This window comes from Temnothorax curvispinosus, unplaced genomic scaffold, assembly GCF_003070985.1.
Source record: "Temnothorax curvispinosus isolate PA1 unplaced genomic scaffold, ASM307098v1 QBEX01013923.1, whole genome shotgun sequence".
NCBI lineage: Eukaryota > Metazoa > Arthropoda > Insecta > Hymenoptera > Formicidae > Temnothorax > Temnothorax curvispinosus.
This window is the reverse complement of record NW_020223703.1, coordinates 1-8,882: the sequence shown is the minus strand read 5'-3', so window position 1 is coordinate 8,882 and position 8,882 is coordinate 1. Positions and strand designations below refer to the sequence as shown.

Below are 8,882 nucleotides of genomic sequence, written 5' to 3'. Positions count from 1 at the left end.
TATATTGTATTTATATTAATTTCTATTTATTCTCAATAAATATTTCAATTTCAAAATATTAAAATAATAAAAAAAGATTACATTCTCTTACCTGGTAAAAAAATTTGCTAGATATTATTTGGAGAGGGTTCTCGTTGTAGAAAATTTCCTTCATAATACTGGTCAACAACTTGGCATCCTGACTATTATCCACGCAGAATGAGCTAAGGAAGCGATAACCGAAGAAATTTTCTACTGCCGGTGCCCAAGCTGCATCCTTCAGTTTTATGAAAGCACCTACATAATCTCATAATTTAATAAAGTAAAACTGAGAATAATTTCACAGAAGTTCATCCATTACGAAATAACTTTACATACCAATAGGGCCGCGTGGTTTTTCCTTGAATCGATTTTTCTTAAATTCCTCTTCGATTCTCTTCAATAGGCGTGGTATGTTTCGCCCAAATACACTCAATGCATTATCCGATTGTTGCTCGACTGCGCTCAAATCTTTTTTGATCTTATCTTGAGTTTCATAAAATAAAATTGTATATTTTTAGATTACGTGAGTTACTGATTATACATGAGTACATTATTACTAATTTGTCATTGATGACTTACTTATTTGTCTGTTAAAATTCTCAGCTTCGTTTTTGGCAGATTGTACTTCCTGCAGAAGTCGCATCTTATCAGCCTCCAAATGCATTAATTCCGTTTGCTTAGTACGTAACGAGGCATCGAGTTCATCCAGTTGTTCTTCCAACTTTGACAACTGCTCTTTCATCTCTTTTCTTTTGTTGTGTTCTTCATCATTGCAGCTGTAAAAGATATATGTAAAATATATTAATATTAAAAACTAAAAAAAAAAATAGTAAAAACATTGTTATAGAAATATTTTACCTTTCTAATTTTATAATTTCCTTTTTCAGCAACTGAACATCTTCTTCAAATCGTTTTATTTTGTTTGATATAGTACGCCACTCACGTTGCTTATTAGAGAGCGCGTCATTCGCAGTCTTAAGTTTTTGTTTCGCGCTGTTATAAGCTTCACTGCTATCTGTTACTTCCTGTTCTGTTTGCAGAATTTTTTGCTTTATCTCTCTATCAAGCAAAAAAACACAAGATAAGTAAAAACATGACTTGTAGCTTTCACAATATTGTTACATGTTATAAATGTTAAAAGTTATTACTTAATAACGATCACTTTAGAAAGTAAATTCTAGTTTGATTTTATTTATTTCAAATTAATTCTTACTGAATTTTTGTATCAATTTCTTCGTCCTTTGTTCCAATAGATGATTCCACATTCTGAAGCTCTTGCAAATTATTTTCATACGTTTTTAAGTTCTCTTGTATTTTGTGAAGTTTGTTTTCCTCCGTAATCGCCTAAATAATGAAACTATTATTCTAAAAATTTCTTTGGCAATTTATATATTTTTGAAATTGAAACTTACCATAGCCCACTGAAATTCCGTTTCGAGATTACTTAATTCTGCTCGTGATTCATCCATTTCCTCTAATCTATGTATACTTTCCTTCAATTTCTGTATCTCTCCCTTTACTTGCGACAAGGCCTGAAACAACTTTTGATGAAAATGACTGTCTACAATAAAATAAAATAAGTATAGTGTACACACCGCAGAATATGTCCTTAATTTATTGTATTCCTCTTCGCATATATAGAGAGCCTCCTTATAATTATTTTCAATACCATCCAAGAGAGTGGCTTTCATGAATAAATTGTACTTTTCATCAGGCTTAGAGGTAACAAAACATTTTCTTGAAACTTCCTGATTCAAAACAGATATTGGATTATCAATTTGTATATTCATCGTCGTTATGATACTGTCCAATTCATCTTGTTTTGTAGAAACAACTTCTCCTGCAAATGACAAATTTCTGTAAGTACAGATGCATAAGTACACATCACTTAGATCATTAAAAATAAAATGTATATCCAAGTACCTTTCCAATTTTTAATATTATACGACGAGGTATTTCCAATGTTACGTATAACTGTAATTGTGTCGCCATAAATGTCAGGTTTATATGCAGTGTCTCCTTTATTAACTAATATTATCTCAACGGTAGCAGAGTTCCTGTCCTTCTTTATAAACTCTAAAACATCACAGCTGGCAATTATTGAATTGTTTCACATTTTCACAATGCGATATAAAAAAAAACTCATAATGTAATAATACTTTCGACAGAAGTTCCCCCTCTCGTAACATTTGCTCTCGTATCGAGCCCTACAGTCAATGCAGTCAATATAGCGCTTTTGCCACTGTCACTGAGTCCCACAATAGAGTTAACATTCTCATTTAATGTTAATTCTAAGGCATCATGACACATGAAGTTAAGAAGGTGAATCTTTTTCACCTTTCCAGTTCTATAATACTGAAACAAACAACATGATTATGGATGCACTTCTTAACTAGTGCAATAAGTTAGATTTAAAAGATAATATATTCGTTTCATTCTAAACTTATTGCACTAGTTCAGAAATGCAACGAAAACAAACAGGCCTAATAATCCTCCTAAGGATTGAAGTAAAATTTGATATTTCAAAACTTAACATTTAATCAATTTTACGCAATATCAAATATATTGAAAAAGATTACAATAATCCTAAACAAAATTGATTAATCCATTTACACAAAAATTATAAAATGCAAAACTAATATGAACCTAGGTTAATACCAAGCCTTTGTAGATTTTCCAATAATTTTTACAAGAATTTAGATAAAATTTGTTTCTAAATAAAATTGATTGACCCATTATACAAAAATTATAAACTGCAAGGCCAGGATGAATCTATCTAGGTTACATACCAAACCCTTGTAGCCTTCCAATAATCCTCCCAAGGATTTAGGTAAAATTTGATGTTTCAAAGTTTAATGTTCAATTGATTGTATGTTTGTTCGACTAGCTGGGAAAATTGTTATTGATGTGCCAAGATACTTCTCCGTTCTGCACCACTTCCTCGCCATCCTCGGTACGCTTGGAACGTTTTGCCTGGTGTCCGTCGACCATCACCGCCGCTCTTCTCAGGCGTTGAGCCTCCGTGTCGCTTTCCACGCTTTCCATGTTTTTCGCGGTGTTGATCGACAGCTCATCCATTTAAACGAAAAGCGATGACACGCAATCCTGCCGTTTCAAATCCTGTCGTCGTGACGACGCCGTTGTCAAGAACCGCTGTTCCTGCGTGATTCCACCGTTGACTTCCTCGTGGATCCGCGGTGAGAGGAGCACTCTTCAAGCGATCCGTCCGCCGAGCATCAGCTCAGCGATCTCCAACGACTCCGATACTGGATACAGAAACAATCGAAAACCATGCAGACGGGTGCGTGCCACAACATCGTTTCGTCCTTGTTTAACATTTGATAAACAACAAGGATGAAATGATTTCACGAGCGTTGCAACGTTGCGAGCGGGGTCGACAGGAGACACGGTGGAAACACGTGAACTACGAATCGTAAAATCCGTATAACGGCCACAATAATGAGAAAATCGCACTTCAACTACGATTTTCATAATCAGCAGCATCGTCCTCAAACAAACTGCTACAGAGCGATTTTTTGGAAAAATGGTCAAAATAAATTTTCCAAATCGCTCTGTAGCAGTAGCAGTTTGAAGGTGATGCTGCTGATTGCGAATATCGCAGTTGAAGTGCGATTTTCTCATTATTTTAGCCGTTATATGATTTTTACGATTTGTAGTTCACAGCTCTCCACCGTCTCCTGTCGACCTTGAACGAATCCAACGTTCTCATCCGCGCTCCAGAAGGTTCCTGTCCGTTCCCGCACTTTCCGCCAGACCGTTAACGATATGACTGAACGTCGTTCATTCTACAGTACTTAACAAGAACAAATAGTCACAACCATCACCGATGTCGGAAACTGCAATCACTTCTTTACTTCCGCCACCGAAGCCCGGAACGATCACGCTCAACCTAAATTAGATCTAGTTCCGCCAAAGTCTTAATCGTGTTCCTTGCACGATCCCGAATTCGAACGTGAAGTTAGTCATTCAGAATCCTATTCTGATTAGACCGGCGTCGTGTCACCGATCACCGTCAGTCCGGGAGATAAGAAGCTCGGCACGATATAGTCGAAATTGGGCCCGGTGTCCACGTCGCTGTTCGTGAAGGCTCAGCAACGGCTTGGTCTTCAGCCTGTCTTCAACAATGACATAACGAAATCGTCAGCGTAAAGACGCATCGCTTGGAGGTGAATGGACTGCATATGGACATGCTAGGCTTAATGTGCGAAGCTGTTGGAGGCAAAACGCGAACTTGAGGAGAGGATAAAAAACGCTCGGCTGGAACTGAACATGGGTCAGACATTGACGGCGCGCAGGAAGCTGTTCACGCAGCGAGAACCCACTCCTATCATGATACTAACAGCGGCTTTCTTGGACGAGCAAGATCCGCCTTATCACGGCACCTGGAATTCGCGGAAGAAGATACTGAAGTATACATGCGGCGGGATAATCTTCTGGCCGGACAGGGCGAGAGCTACGAGCGTATGCTCCAGTTCACGGTAAGACCGTGCTCCAGTTGAACCAGTTGAACGCGGCAATGCGACACAATTACCCTGATTGCGAACCGTGCGACATATCGACTTCGGTGAAATTGTCGCTCAACATCGCCGAGAACGCCATAATAGCGATGCCTTCTTCTTCTTCTGGAGATTGGCTCTCGAGCATCCGCTCAAAAACGGCCAGGTCGACCCAATTGTCTTTAGAGGCACCGACGAAGCAGACCATTCGCCAGAGATGGCGACATTCCGCTCTGTCGCAGTAGAGTTTAGCTCGTTCTACAGGTCAACCGGTAAATCCAAACGCCCAGGACGTCGAGTACAACGTGGCTTAGACCGCTCCGAAGGTAAACGTGCCTCTGCCTACGGATGAATTCGTTAAAGGTTACGATGTGGCGCAACAGAAACAAGGCAGCAATAACGAGGCAGCTTCTAACGGTAGACCGTTGGAAAATAATTTGCGTGGTCAATCCAAGTTTCCAATGGGCTTCACCACTACTATGTTAACTGCCAATGACCAAAAACAGCGACTCTACCGAGGCAGACGAACGACGGAGCATCTAGAGCGTTGGGATACGGCGAGAATCCGTTGACCGATCGCAAGAACAATGTTCGCTTCATGCACGAGGCACTGGCTGAGCTACAGCGAATGTGTATTGAGAATACAGAAATGTCCGAAGCACTATTGCCTTTTGTGGTGAGTAACGGCAATAGTGCGATAAAACCGCACAGAATTTGCAACCTGATAGAGCGTTATGTGAACGATCTGCTAGCGAAGAAGTTGACCAGGGACGAGGACCCGGACTTGGATAACGGCGACGTGCATCTCGACACTACCACCAGTATGCATCCAATTTGCGCAGAGGCTCCATTGACATCGAACGGCACGACGTCGACGAAAACTGCTCATTTGGTAAAACTCGGTAAAGTAACTTAATCCCGGCTGGACCAGATTCGCGCAATGCCGTGCGAACCTTGATTCACTCACCGGTCTGGCGTGGTCCACAACGAACAATGTTTCGTACGTACCTTATTCCTCTTGCCCGTCTCTCTGGCTACTCTGGATATCCCGTCTGTTTTGGCAACGAAAACCTGAAGAGAAGTCTCTCGCGAATCTTCCATTTAGTTTATCCGAATATGAAATAATTACGTCATACTTAGATGAGACTGGAGATATGTGGGAGTCTGGTAAGGAATTGAACTTGAAATTTAAACGAATTGTCGTAACATGCTACAAAATATAATTTAATAGAACTTTATTATTAAAAGAAAATACCTGTGTAAATCGCATTTACTACTCCGATACAATAGAAGGCACTTTTAACATTCTAAAGCACTTATTCAGAGCATCGTAATTTAAATAAATCGCGAGTAATCCGAATTATCTAAAGAATACCTATATATCGTGCGTACAAAAACATATATTTTGAACAAAGTCTTCTGTTCACTTTGACATAAAGCGCGCAAAATAAATTTGTGTTTTGGCGCTCAGTTTTTAAGCATCTACTTTTCTCTTCTAACAATATGAAACAAAATAAATTATTTTCGCTTATTGCTAGAAAACAGTTTCATACATAACACATATTTCAATGCGCTTAAACTCAATATCACTTTTCTATCTCACAAACGTGAAAACATTATTGAATCAGTAAAAATAAAAAATAAAAAAAAAAACTTTAAATGTTCACTGATTCAAAGTTCTTCTCTCTGGTGCTTGTAACCTAAAAAAGGAAATATTACATGTATTCAAAGCATTATGTTTCTAAAATTGTTAAATTTGTTTTACAATATTACGAATTTTGATATTAAAAAATCTATTCATATATGTTTATATAAAATAAACAACACGCTTAATTATATTTTTTTCGATTAAAACTTCAACTTACTGATGAATTGTTACGTAATCCTCGGCAAGTATGTGTGACGTGTCTAGAGGCGTGAGGAAAGCAAATTGACTCTGTGGATGCAATTTAGTGTGATCCAAAAGAATATCCATTATAACTCGCCTGTTTACTTTATCCTACAAATAAGAACGCAAGACGTTATTTCTTTATGCAAGACAAATTTCAGAAATATAGACCAAGAACTATAATAACGGCTTACCATGAACACATCGAATTCATCGAGAATGTAGAAGGGTAGCTGAATGCAATCCCAGAGAGCCAAGATGAACGCGACGGTCGAGTAAGATCGTTCGCCTCCCGAAAGCGATCTGGTGTCGTTGCCCGACTTTTTATCATTCCGTGCACTAACATGTAATTCGAGCAGTTTGTTTGTATGATCGATCACCACAGTACCCTGGTAAAAAGAAAAAGCATTTGTGAATAATAATTAATAAAATATGATTTAAAAAAGTATTTTTTTTTTGTTACCTTATATTGTCTTAAAGAAAGCACATCGGTGAAAGCTTTCTGCACACAGACACTATACAAGTCCCTTAGTTGGAGGAACATATTCTGCCGATGCTTCACTCGTTCGATGTGTGCCTATAAAGTATATGAATGTATTGTAAAATGTGTTCCCTCGAGTAAAATAACGAATAGTCCATAAAAATTATATAGATAATTTACTTACTTCGCAACTTTGTTTCAGTTGAGCTGCAAATTCAATGTTTACTCCATACTTTTCTTCCTTTTCTTTCAGTTGTCGCCGTAATTCATCCAAACAGCCAAACTGGCTTTCTATCTCGCGAATCTTATCCCGTAACTCAGTTAGTAAAGTTTTGATTTGATTTGCCGATCTGTAAAAGGAATATCGAAGAAACGTAATATATATATATATGTATATATATAATATATAAATAAAAATTAAGAATTTAGACGTGTTTGAAATAATAAAAAAGAATAATTTTGGTTATACATCATGTTACATTATTTTATAATGCTAACCTGGTAGTGTTTATCCTGGGACCTTTTTCAGTAGCGTTGGAAACCGCTTTATTTACCGCTCTCTTTTGTATTTCGAATTCCCCCGTTGCGCACTGTATGGCTTGACGAATTTCTTGTAATTTTCGAATAGCACGCTGACACTCGTGCTTATGCCTTTCCTTATCCCGTGTCAATTCTCTTATTTGATCCTGCGCAAAGTATACATAAAATATTATTTATTATTCTTATTAATATTAATTATTATTAATAGAGATTAATGCATTCAACTGTCAATATAAACATACCTTAAGAGGATCAATCACTGTGTGTAAATTGTGCCTCAAATCTCTGCATCGCTTAACTTCCGCGTCGAGAGACTCAACAGTCTTCTGAAGCTCCTGCACATTTTCAGCTAAAGCCTTTTCCAAGCTACTTTCCTGTGCTATTTTCTTTCCCAACTCTGCAGCTTCATTACGCTATAAATAATAAATTAAACAATGTAGCTATTTTGTTCTAGAAAATAAGAATAATACATCAATACCGATTACTCACGAAAACATCAACAGAAGTGGCTTCATGCGAACCAATTTTATCTTTCAGTTCATTAATACGATTAGAACAATCACTTTGCTGAGATCTTAGCTTATGGACCGTCTTGGTTACGTTACTCAATTCGGAATTAGTGCGAGCAACTTTGTCACGTATAGCGTCATGTTCTGCATCGGCTTCTTGCTTTTTGTTTTCAGCTATTTGAAGTTCTTCTTTCAGCGTTCTACGTGAAAAGTTAATATGAATTATTTGTATTAAATTTTCTTTTACGAATGAAATTGAGTCGAGTAGAGTTTACTATTCTAAAGTGGATTTAGTTGTTGCACTTACTGCATCATTTCCATGACAGAAACTTGAAGATACTTAGCGCGTGTACACTTTCCGCCATAAGTTCTGTAATTTGGATCAGGGTAGAATGTGTCTCCACGTAAAGTAAACGCTCGTTTGCAATTTCTTGGCACTTTCGTCATGTCCGACATTATCACGCAGGCCTCTTCACTTGTTGGTATAAGAAGAATACACTCAATTTCACGTTGATCTATCAAGCAATTAGCTATGACAGGATCTTCTATATCCATAGCATCCAAGAGATTAGAATACTGTGGCGACTGTGTACAGTGGTGTCTAACATCATGCATCTGAAATTATTTTAAAAGACTTAATTACACATATGGTTGAAACTATTGTTAAAACTAGCATTCTTAATTTTCACACTTGCTTGATAGTCTTACTGGAAAATCTAATGTGTGAATGCTATATTATTCATATATTATTTATATAAATATATTATTCTATAATATAAATAAACATAAATATATAAATATACAATTAAAAAAAAAAAATATATATATATATATACATATATATATTATTTATATAACATATTATATTAATGTTATTTTTATATTGTATTTATATTAATTTCTATTTATTCTCAATAAATATTTCA

General features: G+C 36.8%; 2 protein-coding genes across 2 annotated transcripts; both read right to left on the bottom strand.

Annotated features, from left to right (window-relative positions):
• Nucleotides 1-91: 91 nt before the first annotated feature.
• Nucleotides 92-3,099, bottom strand: LOC112464108 (structural maintenance of chromosomes protein 6-like; the record flags this gene model as incomplete). The annotated part of the gene is made up of 10 exons (XM_025030907.1): nucleotides 2,941-3,099; nucleotides 2,181-2,376; nucleotides 1,945-2,097; nucleotides 1,617-1,861; nucleotides 1,434-1,553; nucleotides 1,235-1,365; nucleotides 880-1,080; nucleotides 601-797; nucleotides 358-504; nucleotides 92-276 (listed from the first exon to the last, which is right to left on the bottom strand). Coding segments are annotated over exons 1-10 (1,734 nt in total), but the record flags the coding sequence as incomplete, so codon positions are not given.
• A 2,657-nt stretch (nucleotides 3,100-5,756) lies between these two features.
• LOC112464107 (structural maintenance of chromosomes protein 6-like) lies at nucleotides 5,757-8,583 on the bottom strand. The gene is made up of 9 exons (XM_025030906.1): nucleotides 8,264-8,583; nucleotides 7,937-8,156; nucleotides 7,690-7,860; nucleotides 7,406-7,593; nucleotides 7,092-7,257; nucleotides 6,890-7,003; nucleotides 6,621-6,815; nucleotides 6,404-6,537; nucleotides 5,757-6,238 (listed from the first exon to the last, which is right to left on the bottom strand). Exons 1-9 carry the CDS (start codon nucleotides 8,569-8,571, stop codon nucleotides 6,202-6,204), a joined length of 1,533 nt encoding a protein of 510 aa, XP_024886674.1. The 5' UTR covers nucleotides 8,572-8,583; the 3' UTR covers nucleotides 5,757-6,201.
• Between the last annotated feature and the right edge of the window lie 299 nt (nucleotides 8,584-8,882).

Excerpts from the sequence above, each read along its gene's own strand:
- LOC112464107 (XM_025030906.1), bottom strand. The coding sequence starts at position 8,571 with ATGCATGATGTTAGACACCACTGTACACAGTCGCCACAGTATTCTAAT. Across the intron at positions 6,816-6,889 it reads TTTCTTTAAGACAATATAAG|GGTACTGTGGTGATCGATCA; the intron begins GTAACAAAAAAA and ends TCTTTTTACCAG. Across the intron at positions 6,239-6,403 it reads GATTACGTAACAATTCATCA|GTTACAAGCACCAGAGAGAA; the intron begins GTAAGTTGAAGT and ends TTCCTTTTTTAG.